Here is a 16,000-nt window from a genome sequence, read left to right as displayed (position 1 = left end):
TGTTTACTGGCCACTCAGCCTGTCCCTTAGGTACTGGTGCACCCTGATGTCTGAAGGTGCCCATTGCTGCCTGTGTTGGAGGGGAAGAGGCTGTCCTTGGGGGCAGGGGCTTCCCTAGGAGATGTTTGTACATTCTCGATCTTTTTTTTCTCCTTCTGGAATGTGCTTAGTCATAGTTGAGACAAGTACCTGAGTAATGAGGACCAGTAACAGTGTAATGAGGAACCCTGTGTCCAGGCTCAAGTCATGTGCAACCACCGCTCACACTCTGATTTGGTGTGACACCAGAAATATGGAACTGAGGGAGACTAACACTATGCTAGCTGACTCTCTGGGGCAGGGGACAGAGGTCCATTCCTGAGATTCTGTGACAGCCCTCACCTTCATCCATCCCTGCCTGAGTTTCTGACTCGTTGGGGGACAGACCCATAGGGAGAGGAGATAGATGAGCCCCAGAGGACCCTCTGGGCCTAGAGTCTCTTATGCTAAGGTATGACTTTAGTACAGTAACCTACATTAGTCCTAGAATGGCATTCTCCTTGTGTATAAAAAGAAGAATGACGTTCTCTGGGTAGAGAAGGAAGCACAACTCTGGGTAGAATAAAAGTGAACATTTAATGCCACCATACTTTGATTCTTTTAAACACCAGATTTCTTTTTTAACAACATTTTATACCTCATATGCCACAGAGTCAGAGACCGTAGCCAGTGAACAACATCTTCACATCAGGGGATCGCACACAGCTTAACGGTTTCATGTCACCAGTTGATGAGAACTATGGAATTCTTTCCTGGCCTGCTCTCCGAGCAGTCTGCTCATGGTTACCATGATCAAGCCAACAGCTAACTTTCTATAGTTATGTAAAAGCCCGTACACAAGCCCAGCCTGAACAAGGCTGTGGGGACCTGCCCAAGGCAGAAGAGTTAACGGTTTGACTATTGAACAAATGACTCGTGTTTCAAAAAGTAACCACAAATACTTGTGAGCTAAGAACTTAGTTTTTAAAACAGCACCAATCCTCTACCCAGTTCAACAGTGAATTTGAAACAATGACAGTAAATCCCACCATCCCATCGACTTTTGAAATGAAGGCTGACAGACTTTTGAAGTTGCAGATTCTGATAAAAATCAATGCACTTGGGCAGGCCTTGTCTCCAATTTCCCAATGGGCCCATTTCTACAGATAAGCGTATAGATATATACATACATACATCACCCGTTAGGGGCTCTCATAGCCAAAGCTGGACAAACCACAAAGATCATGTACCACAGTGTCCTCATTTCACGACTTAGAAAATCCGAGATCCAGAAGAGTTGGTTGTGTGTCCCAGGCCACAGACAGGTATACTGTTAAAAGGGAATTAGGTCTTGGGAGTTTCTGTCCTATGTCCATCTGTGCTGCACAACCCCTGTACAGACACACCCACATATGTGCACACATTGGCACAGAGGAGTAGCATGTGTTCATGTACACACTCTGGGTGAAAGGTGGTCTAACAGGGACAGTCCAGGAGGCTGGTTTCATGTCCCAGTTCTGCTGTGAGACTCTTCTGTGAACCTGGCCAGGCAGTGACTATGGATGTCAGCTTCTTCATTTATATATGATCCTCCCTCCCCTCTGGAGAGAGCTTCTGATTTCTTCAAAGCACGTCCCACCAGTTACACTATTCCCTTCCTTTTCTGCTATCCCAGGAGGGTAGCTTCTGATCTCCCCAAAACCGTCTACAGAGGGCTCAGCAAAATGCAGCAACATACCCAAGGTTCCTAGCTTGTGGTGGCACAGATGTGGCCCCAGCTCCCTGCTTCCTAGTTCCAGGCTTTTCCTCCTAGCTCTAGTTGCTTCTCAAATGAGACCTGGCCCAAGCCTCTCCACCTCTCAGGGGACACATGCCATAAGTATTATGGGTTGCAAGACTCACTAAAGTGCTTTGGTTTCTTAAGAACAGATAGCTATAACATCTATCCACGGTGAGGACCTCTTGGGGGTCTTGGGAATGAGTAGAACTTAATACTGTCAGCACTTTCCTCAAGGGATGAGTGGAGACCCAGTTGGAGGAGGCTGGATCCTTTGTTAGGAAGGCAAAAGCCCATGGAACCTGATTTCCAAGTTGATCGGCATGCCAACTTGAAAGGAAGAGCTTTGTCTTAGTCCCTTTGGCTGCATTTTAGAGGGACAACTGAGATTCAGATCAAAGCTCTACACTTTGAGGATGCGATCCCACCCCTGTCTGTATCCATCCTCCCTTCCCTGGCCCATGTCTCTGCTAATAGACTTTGCTGGAGTAAGAAAAGCAGAAGAAAAAGACAAAACACAGACCGAGCAAGCATACACTTCAACTCAGAACACGTGGAGGGTGTTCCTGACCACAATGCATAAATAGATCTAGAAACACAAGCAGTGTTACAGGACAACATTCTGAGGTTACAAATCATGTCTCCTTAAGTCAAGACTGGCAGTGTAGGAGGCTGGCAGTGTAGGAACGGAGGTAGGAGACTCCTTTGGGCAAGGTCATTCTGAGTGTACATAAAACAGATCCTGGAGTGCTCACATCCATGCGACACCAGCAATTGTTGTATGTGGAGAAAATGAAGCTTGGCCCCTCACACAGGGCCATGCTCTGTCTAACACTGACATCATCTCAGTTTTGCATACAGACACCCCAAAGTAGAGTGTATTTGTTTAGGAATGAAAAAATTAACTCTTAGACATTTTCAAAAGCTTTTGATTTTGGAGAAGATATACTGGATTTAAGATAGTTTCCTGGATTATTATCCTGCTTTTATTCCTATGGAAATAATGCAGAGTTTGTCATTTAGAAATATATTCTCTCTGACACATCAGGAAGATGGCTCTACAATACAATGTATGCATTTTTTTACAAACAGCTTTGTAATGCTGTAAAGAGGTTACTGATACTGTCCAGGAGTATCTATATACTGTAATCTATATACTGTAGAAGAATATATCTTCTACATTAGATAAAAAAAAATTAGAACCGTTTACCAAGCATGCCTGTGAAACTTGCCCTCAGCTGTTTAACTTGGCTAAGAAAAGAGCAGCGGACTGTGTCAGCCTCTCCCACTGCCACACATGTGTTAGCACTAAGCACACCCCTTTCGATGTGGAATCTGGGCCAAATCTAGGCAATAGCAGGGAGGCTGTAAGGGTGATGACAGTGGATGGCTTAGTCAGCATCAACTCATAGAACACAGGATTTTCAACATGTTTCTAATGGCCCTGGCTTTGGTTTTAAAGATAAACTACCCTAAAAGGGAGGAAATGTTTTTGTCTATGTCCCAAGGAAAGCACAACATTCAGGAAATCTGTTTTCGATTGTGGAAGGAACTCATTTTTAGTAATTTCTTTTACAGACTAGAATTCTTGGTAGAATAAGGAAACCAAAAAAACATTCACTCCGGGCTCAATTACAGATCAACGAAGGCCACGTTTGCACTGAGCAAATTGTGGGCTCTTGTCAGCCTCACCTTCTTTACCGGGAAGTCAAGGGCAGACAGCAGGTTTGAAACACAAAGCTGAGAGGAAGGCATATGAAGGAACCCTAATTAATGAGGAGCATGTGACTCTGAAGGCCAGAGAAGGTGGCTGTTCCCCAAGGATGTGAGATCCACACCCACACGGCAGATGCTTTCCTTGCTCAAAGCTTGAATGGAACGAACTCCTTGCAGCAAGCACAACCTGAGTATAGGACCTTTGGAAGCACCTCCCTACAGAGCACAGGAGCTCTTTCCTGGATATTAGACTCCCAGCTTTAAGCTGATTCATGGCAAATGGGACCTGGTTCCCACTGGATGAGCATTCCTGCTGTCCACCCTTTGCCTTGTTTCCTGGTGCTGTGTGGTGTTCCTTACACTAGTCTCTAGCTTAGGAGCCATTTTCCTGCTGAGGGGTCATTACCTGGGTCATTGCTGTGTCGTTAGGGGATCCATCTCTGAAACTGTATCTTATGTTCCCCATGTTTGGAACAGGGTCTGAAGGTGAAACCACAGGAGAGTTGTGTGGGTTTCAACTCTACTGAGATGAAAGTTAGAGACAGTTTCCTGAGGTGTCCAGAAGAGGTCAGGGATAAGATGAAAGCTGCCAGCTCTGTGTGGGTATTAAAAGCAAATGGCAGCTCCCTCAGAGCAACAGTACCTATGCCCTGGCCCAGGTGAGGTGAGCTAAGGGTTTCCTCCTGGGAGAATGATGCCCCGTTTCACATTTTACTTTTCCTTGGGCTGCAAATGCTTCTACCTCACACTAAATTCTTTGAAGCTGGGCTAGATGTAGTGGGTTGACCTGAGGCAGCTTGGATTCTAATGCCAACACTGGTTCCTCAAGAAATGGTCGCCCAGACCATTTCTCAAGTGATCATTACTCAAGTGATGCCGTGTGAAGCTTCTCCCCAATGTACCTGGTCAGAAAGGCTAGAGCTTGGGATTGGGCAGTGGAGGGGAAAGGTGGGACTGGAGGCTTGAGAGGGAGTTGACAATTGGGACAGAGACAAGGAGAGGAAGAAGATGGTGGAGGAGGAAGCTGCCATGGACCAGAACCAAGTGGTCAGGAGAAACAGCAAATAACAAGGGGCCTTAGAGTTGGGGAATAAGTTAGTGTAACCCTAGATTTGCCCAATCTAGGCATATGACTCATAATTAAAATATCTGGATTGTGCGTCTTTTACACGAACTTATTAGGATTGTAAAATCCAGCAACAGCTACAGTTGTGGGGCAATTAAAGTAAGGCATAGGTACCTAAATATTAATTTCAGGGAAACATTTGGGGGCCATCTATGAATAATGAATTAGAAACGAGTTCTTTGACAGTCCCTGTGAGTGTTTGCTTGTTCCTCAAGCCAAACTTGGAGCCACCTCACACTGGAACAATCTCCAGATGCCAGGACTACGTCTTGGTGCCTAAAGAGTTGTACTGCCATAGACAGGGCAGGGAACAGGTGCATCATGGGATGCAGGAGTTCTCCACAGGCTTATCAGCTAAGATAGACCTATGTGGTAGAATAAGATGTTTACAGTTTACTTTGGAGAAGGGCATGATATTGGAATGGACAAGAGATGCACATTCTTTCACAAAAACGTCTCACTGCACCACCTATTGGGTCCTGTGGGATGCCCTGTCATGTGGATGTGGCCTCCTGGGAAGCTAACCTAGCTTGGTAAAGTAACTCTGGTAACATGGCCAAGCTGAAGCATAAAGTTGCTTGGAATGCATGCAAGCAGATATGAGTGGGAGGCAACCAAGGGCGGCTCTCCCAAGAGAGCCTGCTGACTGAGAGTCTGCTGTCTACAGATGTGTCAGCATAGCCTTACTCCAGCAAAGACACTGGACTTTGTTGGTGGCCGGTTAAAGTATGCACTGGGGCCTGATGACCTCAGGGCTAAGGGAAAAGGCAGCAGGGCCCAAAGCCCAGCTCATGGACTACTAATCAAATAAATTTGCTCTTGAGCACAGAAAAGAAACCCAGGCGTGCTCTCTTTAAATATTTTTTCCCAAATCAAGGCCTTTCATAAAAAACAAAACAGAAGTATATTTCAAACCAGCAATCAAAACAGATGTTCAAAGTATTGGCATCCCTATGGGTATAGAAGCTTCCAAGAACACTGCTGTTAAGCAGGCTCATGCACACATGTGTTATGAGGCTGAGGTGGGCCCTGAGCTCAGGATTCCTGCAGAATGGCACTGGGGAGGAGCTGTGGAAGATCTGAGAAGGCCCAGCTTCTCTAGGAGACACACTTGTTAAAGCTGTAAGATACACAGAAGGGGAAATGGGCCATTTCAGAGCTTAGACCCTTTTGCATAAGAGTCACCTCTTAGGAATGTGTAAAACAGGACTTGTGACCCATGGGGCTAGCTTTTGGTCTACCAGGCTGACCTCCAAAATAGTCAAGCTGATGGTCTTATCTGTGCCCTATTCTGAAGAAAGGATCAGGTGCCCCAACACTCACATAATTCCTGTGTGATGAGTTCTGCTGACCACACACCATGCTGTGCTGGGATACAGGTGTCCAGCAAAAGGGCTGATCCAGAAATACAAAGTCCTTTCTCCTTGGGGAGCATCTGGGGTTGAGGAGTTGGTTAGTGGGCTGGCCCAGATACACCACAGAGAGGGTGAGGATTCAGAGTCCTCTTTCCAGACCCCTGAGCTTGTGTTTGCACAGGCAGGCTGCAGAGGCTCTGGGAGACAGAATCCTTGGTCCTCCTGGGATTCTTGGTTGTTCCAGGGGCCTACAGACAATGCCTGACCATTCCATGCCTCAGCCCTGTATCTCTAACATGGTCCAAAATCCTGAAAGGAGGGGGATAACTTGAGAATAAAGTCCTCAGTTTTAGGGGGAAGCAAGATCTAGATCTCCACTCTGCCCTGTGTATACAGGGTCTGGAATTTAGGGATGGGGTTCCTTTCTCTGCCTCAGGATACCAAGGTGGCAGGGACAAGCCACAGAGGCTTTAGGACAGGGGAGAGCTGGCCTATTGTTACTGGAGAGGACACTGGGTGGTAGAAAGCGACACACCCCCAAGCCTGTGTAAGCCCAAAGAGTTGCAATGCAGACATCCCCACCCTTCATCAATGACACCACAGAAAACAAAGAAATGGGACTTTGCTGGAGTTGTCCAAGCTTCCCACCCAGAGGCTTTAGATTTGAAAGGAACATGAGCTTGTTTCGAGAGCCATGAGCACATGAAACAAACGGGGACTCAAGTCACCCTTCCCCTTAAAGACAACTCTCCTTGTCACTAAAGCTCATATGTACCCATTCCAGGCCCGATCCTGGGTCTGCCAGCTGACATGCTGCTTATGGAAGGTGGCATCTCTCTCACCTGTCCTTCCAAACCTCCCTGGGAAACACACTGGCTCGTGCCAATACAGTTGCCGTGTTCTGAGTGGCCTTACCAGAATAGCCATGAAAGACAGTTACCCTTTATTCAGCTACGATACCAATTAGGAGACATCACTACAAACACAACTTCTCAGGGAAAAAAACAACAGCAAATCAGAAACAAGAGAAAAATACCAAGAGAAAACAAGCCATCGATACATTTCAAAAACTGAGTTGAGTTTTCTGTTTTGTTGATTTCTTCTTGACTAGCACCATCTGGACACAAGAAAGTATGAACACAAATGTTTGGATAATCAGAAAGATTTGCAAGGCACTTAATCCATCATTCTGGGTCATCTTGTTGGTGTTGCGCATCCCATGGTAATCCCATGGCACCCTCCCCTTTCTCACAGCCGCAAGGTTAAGAGTCTCTTTGCTAGCGGTCCTATGTACAGAGTTCTTCAAGGTTCCTCAAAGTGCTTTCTCAGTCCCACGGGGCTTCCCATCATTTCCTCCTTCCACATGTTGGTGTCTGTTCGTTTCTTTCCTACAGCAAACAAAGGAAACATCGCCTTTCGCTCCACGCTCACTCCAGACTTGCTACCAACCTTCATCCTCATCCTGTTGTCTTGGGTGTTGCCAGCACAGAGGGCTTGGGAGGGCGGTGTCCTGCTGAAGTCCTGGGGAGAGAGGGACTGATGGCACGGAGCTCATCGGTCCTTACCGGCGCCTGGAGGTGATGTCAAAGCAGGTGATCATCATGAGATGGGCCTTGCAGAAGTTGACACGGCTCTCCAGGCGCTCTGTCACACCCTCCAGTGCCTCCAGGTACTCCAAGGAATCCAGCTGCAGGACCTGTTCCAAGTCAACTGAAAGAGAAAGGAGCTCTCAGAGATGGGAGGGCTAACTATAAGAAGGGCTAACTCCCCCCACCTCCTCTGGTCCAAGGTCGCCTGAGTTGTACAACATAAACTTCTCCTCTTCCTGGTCCTCAGTATCTGCCAGAGAAAGGGACACCCATTGTGGTTTCTAGCTCCTTAATATTCAGAGACATTCTAAGGAACAGGGAGGTGGTCTAGAACCTTACGATGCCTACTCTAGCTGCCCTCAATACAGATTTTTGAGTTCCCCCGACTCCACCACTTTGTTAACCAATACAAGTAACTCTTGGATGCTATGGCAGCAAGAGCTCCCTGTCAGGAGTGATGAGAGACATGCATATCCCACCTTCCTAGAAAAAGCAGGTTCCCATTTCCCATCCCTGTGCTATGTGTGGCTGGCCCTCAGGCTGGGGATCTTGCCCTTGCCAGGTGTAACACAAGCTGGGCTCTAACTCTCAACATATCTGAAGCTAGCCTTAATCTCCTAGCCCCTGTCTCTTCTGGCTGGAGGCTGAGCTGCTCAGCAAAACCCAGCACCTGACCCAATTTCACCAGGCTCACTCACTGGTCACTTGGGGTACATATGATATTTAAAAAACATTTTCTAACAATTAAGACAACCCTTAGGCTCAAAACACAAGTTGAGTCATATGACCATGGTACCTTGCATTGGGTTTAGGCCTATAGCACCAAAAGTCCTTGTGGGTTCCCTTCTTGATGGGCAGAGATCTGGGGTCCCCTTGCCCCATAACGGCTTGGCAGAGCCAAGTCTCAGTTTAGGGGTGTTATAAAATGGGGTGTGTGGCATGGAATGGACAGCTGTTAATGGGTGTGGACAGCTTAGCAGGGCCTCCCACTGAATTCCCAGATGGGCAAAACGACCTCAACTGGCATTGTTTCCTTAATAGCAACACAAGAGGAGGAAGGAGAGGGGCCCCTCTCCCTTCTTCTCCTATCCACCTTGAGTTGACAACAAGAAGAACATAACATAAATGAGATAAATGTGCAAACCCATACCCAATACAGAAACACGAGGGTATGTCATGGAGCAGAGTTCTTTGAACAGGGGCAGTTCTGTGTCCAGTCAGAGAGGGCCTTGTTCAAGGTTATACTGCTAATAAGGACTGTGGCTAGAAACAGATCCAGGGCCCTCTACGTCTCAGTTCAGTACACTGAAACCAGAGCCTCACTCTACCCTAAGCACACCAGACACTATCACAGGCTCCTCTGGAGAGAGCCAAAAGGAGGGAAGACTGAAACTGAAGGTACAAGTCAACGCATCTCAGTTACAGCATTGCCCCTACCCATCGGTCCAGAGAGTTAGCACACAGTCTACTTGATATTTTTTTCCTGATTCCTGGTTTAAATTTATCTTTAAAAAAAATCTGGATATGCTCACATACATAAAATAAAAAATAAATCTTTCAAAAAAATCTGTATTTCTCCCTTTTGAGTAATCTTCTACCTGTTGTTTTTCTCAGTATCAAAAAAAGAAATATTACAAACCCTTGACATGTACCAAGGCAGGAAGAGAGCAATCACCCCTCCAAGCATCTGAGGCACATGTGTACAGATGTGTAAGCTCATTTGCATCTCAGGGGAAAATTTTTAGTTTGGAAAATGATGGTCATTTTCAAGCATGTCTTGGGCATAAGGTACTCTTGAAAAAATAAAATTCTAAGACGATGGTGAAAATGAGGGTGCTGCCTAAGGGACCAGGATGGATCCAGGGGTCCATGAAAGAAACAGGAGAGAGCAGAGGAGGAGAAGGCCCATTGGGCAGCTTATGTCTCAATCAGCTTTGGGGTCATGTCCTCATCCCTGTGTTGGTCTTGTTCTACCTGAGATGAAAATCCTGTTGGCGAGGGAGTTTGTGTCTTTGCCAAAATCGCCAACCAAGGAACTAACCAGCACTGAGGAAGTATCTACTGCCAGGCTAATTAGCTGATTGAACTCTGGGATAACTGCCTGTATTCCAAGATGCCAAACGCCTCCCCTGGGCCATGTTGCATAAGCATTTGCCACAGCCTAGAGCCATCCTGTGGGATGATCGTGACCACTCTTCTTTTTTATAGCAAGGAAACCAAGACCCAGCGAGTCAAACACCTGACCCAAAGTCACACAGCCAGCACATAGCAAAAGTCAGTATTGAAATCATGTCTATGGGACCTTGAGCAGAGCCATAGATGCAGCCCCAAATAGTAGGGTTCTCTGCTCTCTGAGCTAGTGAGAAGGTTATTACTCTTGGAAAGTGTAGTTAGGAGCTGGTAGACCCTGGCCTGTCTTCACATGTATCATTTCCAGTCTGTTTTGAAACCAGCTCTTTGGAACACACAAATCCAAGCATCTAGGCTACACCTGTGAGATTCCTCACCAGGAGGGGGTGACTTGCAGGAGAAGAAGGTTACAAGAGGGGATTGGAGGGAAGAGAAGAACAGGAAAGCTGGAGAGAGAGCATTTGTAATTCAGTTGATATATTTTATCCATGGACAAAGTCTTCCAGAATTGGTCCCATACCAGTGTAATAGCCGAAGCAGAGTTAAGCCTTATTTTGAAGTAAATGGAATGGCTAGTTACAAATAAATTAGGGACAATCAAATCTCTCAAAAAGCAAAACAAAACAAAAAACACCATTGTAAATAGTTACCTGGTGATTACTATCACCTGGGCTCTTGGCTTAATGGAAATAACCCAAGAGCTGGTCATTGGACTTTCAGGGTCCCCAGGAGCAGTTTGTGGGTGGCACATTCTAGTCTATTAAGAGAGCTACAGTCCTGGTCCATTTTAGGCTAGATAAACCTCATGAGTCTATGGCTTAGTCTTCCGGTCAGTCTGCCACATGTAGGGAAGAGAATACATTTTGCTTTCAGACGTTCTCCACTGAGACCCTCAAGAGAAAGCATCTTGTACAGGAATCCTTACTACCTTCTGTTGCCCTGGCCTGATAGAAGGATTGCTGCTCTGAAGGATGGCTCCATCCCATGGGCCCCATGCCTCAAATACAGGCGGTCTCTGTGGCTGTCATCCTGCGTTAGGCTCCTAGATTGTGTTACTGGAAACCACAGTGATAGCAAGGATGGGCATGTGTCAACTGGCCTTACATTCACGAAGCCACTTGTTGGGGTCCAGCATCAGGTACTGTTTGGTCGCTTCCAGTTCCTTCATCAGCCACTCATACTTGGCTCGGACTTCAGCGATTCTCTGCTGCCGATGCTCTAGGATTTTCAGCTTGGCATTGAAGCACATGACCTCCTGTGCACAGAGGAAGAGGTGGGCAGTAGAGAGAAGAAAAGCAGAGGGCCTTCTGCTCTGACCCATGCCTGCAGCTGCCTCCAGAGAGGACTGTGAGAGGGGCATGTGACAGGAGCCCAGCTTCCCAGAAGCATGGTAGGGATCCTGGTGACCTCAACAGACAAGACACCCAGCTCCAGGGAGACTACTGCAGGCTGTTCTAGTCTAGAAGGCTCATGGATCCCCAAAATGTCAGTCTGTGTTCATGTGGGAAACCTCAGAACAAGAAGCCAAAAAAGTCCCTCAGCTCCTCAGACTCCAGCTCACTAGCTTTTAAAGTGTCCCAGAAAATGAACATGCAGGATCTAGCAAAGTCTGTGACTGTGACTAGAGCCCTGGCACCACCCACTGCCCATTCCAGAAACCTGGGAAGGCCCTCTGGAAGTTCTATTCTTTAGGGCAGGACCCTTGGGGAGGAAGTGGCCTCACCTTGCTGGTAGCTCCTCGACGTCGCTGCAGGCGCTCCACATCATCAATTTCATAGACTTTAATCTCGAACGGTTCCCCAAGGCTCCTCTGGGTGCTCCTCAAGGGGCCGTCCACCCAGCGGACCCCTGTGCTGCTGGTAGCTTTTCTCACAGGGGAGGGAGTATCAAGAGACAATGCTGGAATGAGCCTCCGTCTCTGGGAACCTAAGACAAAGAGAAGCCCCGGGTGATGCTAGTGAGCTTGAATGTAAGGGCTAGCATAGGGTCATAATGAACATCCCTCAATAGCTGCAGTCATAATGGACAGCATCTCCCATCAGCCTTGGAGTTGTGTACAAAACCCTCCAGTTTCCCACCACCCCTCTGTCCTCTTAACCCATCATTTGCTTCATCTAGAGAAGATGAACAAAGGCCTTGACCTTTAGAGCCAACACCCTTCAAGCACCCCTAGTAAAGACTGTGCAGGAAAGGGCTTGAGTCAGGTTGGCACAAGCCAGGGAGGCTGGGTATTCCAATGAAGTTAGAGATGTCCTTGCTAGGGTAACAAGGTCCTAGTGTTTGGTACTGTACCTGGAGGACCACTGTAAACGATGAAGGTCATAAACTGTTCAAGAAGCCTTCTACACTGAGGGAAAGATAGCAAGTCACACCCGACCATTGTCATTCTCCTCCATATAGTGTGTGTGAGTGTGTGTATCTGTGTGTGTGTGTGTGCACGAGTGGGGGGGTGAGGGGAGGATGAATAGAACCTCTGGCCTCACACACAGCAGGAGAGTGCTCTACTATAAACGACGGAGCTTCTGTGTATAGAAAAGCCTAATAATGCCTGATGGAAACAAAGCATCCATTTAATCCCTGAATGAAATGAGACGGGTACAAAGATGGCAGGCAGTTTTCCTAAGGTCTCAGTATTTTCTTCCTCTGTGTGTGTGTGTGGGTAAGGTGATGGTGGTGTGTGTCTGTATGCCCCCCCCCTCTCTCCCCCTCTCTCTGTCTGGGGCTCATGCACATGTGGACAGGTGTGTGGTGGCCAGTGGTCATTCTTCAGGCATCATTCACCTTGATCTTTGAGACAGGCTCTCTCATCGCCATGGAGCTTGCTGAATAGATTAGGCTAACCAGCCAACAAGCCCCAGCACCCACTTTTCTCTGTGACCCCAGCACTGCGATTACAAGCACCCAACCTTTTCTTACTTTCTTCCTCCATCCCTCCCCTTCCCTTCTTCTTTCCTCCCTTCCCCTTCCTTCCTTTCTTGTTTCCCTTAATGTGTATTCTAGGGATTGAACTCAGGTCCTTAAATGTATGCGGCAAGCACTTTATTAAATAAGCTACTTTTCTAATTCCAGTATTCCTTATTTCATGTATGTATGTATGTATGTATGTATGTATTTATGTATATATGTATGTACATATGTATGCATGTACATATATATACATATATAAACATAAAAACTCATATATGATACATATATATACATATGTGCATACATACATATAGACATATTAATATATATGTATATATACACACAAATATACATATGTATTTTTCCTATGTTTTAAGGTTAAGAAAAGCCAGACAACAAATGATTTCCCCAGCGGTATTGTAACGATTTAGATCTTAAGTATTTGCTGAAGGCCATGTATAAATAACCATGAATTGGTTGCTGGCATGTAGAATTTTAGGGGTTGACAGAACTATTTTTGGAAGGTTGGTCCTACAGGCAGGAAGTTAGGTCACTGAGCAATGTACATACTGTAAATGTCCAACAAATAGAGGTGGCTTAGTCTTATCAGCCACCAGAGAAACTCATACCAAATTACATGGTATGCTACTTTATAATGAGTCCTAGAGGATGGTAGCGAGATAGCTCAGAGGGTAAAGGTGCTGTCTGTGTAAGCTTGGAACCTGATATGATAGGCCTGTAGCCAGCTCTCTGGGGACATTGTCTTGACTGTAGATTGAGTGGGAGGGCCCAGCCCACCGTGAGCAGCGCCATTCCCTTCACAGGTGGTCCTGGGCTGTATAAGAAAGCTGGCTGAGCATGAGCCCTTAAGCAGCTTTTGTCCACGGTCCCTGACTCCAGGCTCCTGCTTGGAATTCCTACCTGACTTTCCTCAAAAATGGACTGTGAATGGAAGTGTAAGCTGAAGCTGAAATAAGCCCTCCCCTCCTCAACTTGCTTTTCATCATGGGGTTTATCACAGCATCAGAAAACAAACCAAAACAGCCCCAGCTTGGGTAAAGACCCTAGGACTGCAGTGAACGGACACAGGAAAGAGCCGTATGCCACATGCATGTAGGAAATGACGACACAAGCCCGCGTTAAGATCCTGCTCATCTCCATGAAGTCTGAACCAAGGCCTCCTAGATGACTGAGGATTGGAACTGTATCGTCTGTTACAATGGTCTGACCAAGCTCTGGACTGGTGGTTCTCTTTCCGCGGTCGTCTAGGAACCTGAAAACACTTTTGTTTATATTGCAATGAATAACACTAGCAAAATTCCAGTTATGAAATAGCAACAAAAATGATTTCTTGGTTGGAGGTCACCACAATGTGAGGACCTGTATTAAAGGGTCCCTTCATTAGGAAGGCTGAGAGCCACTGCTCTAGATGAAGAGGCAGAGCTATATTAGGGATCACCCAGTTCCCTCCTGCCACAGCCTGGTCCACTTCATATCGTCTGTGACACTCACTCTGTCCTCAAGTCCCTGGCATCATCTTCTCTGTCACCTCTAGGGACCTATTCTAAGAAGCTTCTTATGTCTTAGGGACAGTCCCTTTTCTATCTTCTCTTGACCATATGTTGAAGAAGATTCCCTCACCTTGGTCCTTCTCTTCTATGGGTAGGTTCATTCCCGTGGTTTTTCTCTTCTGTGACCAGGCCCTGTCACCCTTTGCTTTGCTCTTCTGTGTCTAGGTTGAGTCTCTTAGAAGCATTCTGGCAACCTTCAGCCCCCTTCTTCCGTTTCCAAGAAACAGACACTGATTCTTGATCTCATTATAACAAAATCAGGCCACACCCCTGAGAACCAGATAATCATCAGAGCTGGCCTGGGGCACTCTCAGTTCATTGAGGGTCCTTAGTCACAGATACTTGTGCAGTGCTAGGAAACGGGGTGCAATTCACGACAGGCAGCCAGCCAATGGTAGCCTATTGGCCTGGCCTATCAAATGTCAATATTTACTCAACATTAAGAGAAGGAAAGATATGTGTTTAGTATAAAACAAAAACAAAACCAACCAAACCAAAAAATCAGCCAACCAACTAACAAACAAAAACAGCAGACTAGACTACATTTCATATTTAAAACACTTACCACCAATAGGACAATAAATGCTAGAGCTCAAGACAAGAAACAGGAGCCACATTTTAGGGCTACATTGCCAGCCACCAACAACCAATCAAAAAATCAGTCAGTGGTATCTAATGGCACCCTGCATCTTCTTGGTGTTGGATACCAAGCAGGTCTTGCAGAAGTTTATGGCTAGGCTGGCCATGGCATAGGTGTAGCTTAGAACCAATGTGCTTCCCCTGGGTAGCTTCTCTTCAGGCAGCCTCTCCCTCTAGCCTAAGTTTTCCAGATGCTGGTAACAGCTGGCCAAGTCCCGTGCAGTGGGAATAAACTACCTTCAGAGCAAGGTCTCTGTCAATTCTCAGACTTCCCCATCAAACAAAGAGAAGGCAAGCAATGGCAAGAAGGTACGGGGGTAACCCACAGTGCAACGGAAGGGATCAGATAGTGAGATAAAAAGGATCTGAAAGAGTGAAGACTAATTCAGAGTGATGTGGGCAGGGTTAAAGGTGGGGGCTTGGCTGGTGCAGTGATGATTTACATTCTGTTAGCAACTAGACAACTACTGGCTAGGCAGACACTACTCCCCACCCAGCCAGGTCATCATCACTCTGATCTCTAGGCTACACAGTTTTGTGTTGCCTATCACAGAGGGCTGGCTAAGAACTGCAAAGAATCAATCAAAATCTACTCACAGAAGTCCCTCTTGAGTCTGTAATCACTCTCTACCGCTGACTACATTATATCATGTGCTTTTGGTACAGTCCTACAGAGCTATATAGAATGCATCTGTGTGTTCTTATTATAGTTCCCACATGCTCAAGGGATAACATCACCCAGCTTTACATTTTCTAGGCTCTCACTGTGCTCATTAAGAACATTCCCTTTGAATGAACCCCACTATGGATGAACTCTACTTTGAATGAACCCTACCATGTTGCAGATTGGCCATGCTCTTGCTGCTCCAAACCCAGGATCCATGATTCATTTTCTCAGCCTCCAAAGCCCTCCACAGTTGCTTTGATTTGTAGGACCTTGCCTATGGTAAGATACTGGCCTATGGCAAAAAGTGTCCTTCTGCTGGTCTGTGTTATGGGTTCAGCCACATGGCACTATGTCTCTGTTCATTGTCTTCTCTCTGGATATTTCACACTTCTCATGGTTGTCTTAAACTCTATGATGCTGCCCCTCCTACCATATGTATGGGGACGCCTGATCAGTGGCCAGCAACTGCTGCAGTTTAGATTATGGGTGTTTTATCAATGTTTTA

General features: G+C 46.5%; 1 protein-coding gene across 1 annotated transcript in view; it reads right to left on the bottom strand.

Annotated features, from left to right (window-relative positions):
• Positions 1 to 6,912: 6,912 nt before the first annotated feature.
• The window catches only part of Kif26b (kinesin family member 26B), a 400,661-nt gene continuing 391,573 nt past the window's right edge, over positions 6,913 to 16,000 (bottom strand). The window contains exons 13-15 of the mRNA XM_028755262.1: positions 11,435 to 11,637; positions 10,816 to 10,966; positions 6,913 to 7,702 (exon numbers count right to left, since the gene is read on the bottom strand). Coding sequence (XP_028611095.1) covers positions 7,554 to 7,702; positions 10,816 to 10,966; positions 11,435 to 11,637 — 503 coding nt within the window. The 3' untranslated portion in view covers positions 6,913 to 7,553. The remainder of the gene's footprint in view (positions 7,703 to 10,815; positions 10,967 to 11,434; positions 11,638 to 16,000) is intronic.

Source organism: Grammomys surdaster, unplaced genomic scaffold (genome assembly GCF_004785775.1).
Source record: "Grammomys surdaster isolate TR1022 unplaced genomic scaffold, NIH_TR_1.0 126051, whole genome shotgun sequence".
In the NCBI taxonomy this organism is placed as follows: Eukaryota; Metazoa; Chordata; class Mammalia; order Rodentia; family Muridae; genus Grammomys; species Grammomys surdaster.
The sequence above is the reverse complement of the archived record's forward strand: the minus strand, read 5'-3'. Positions and strand labels throughout refer to the sequence as shown.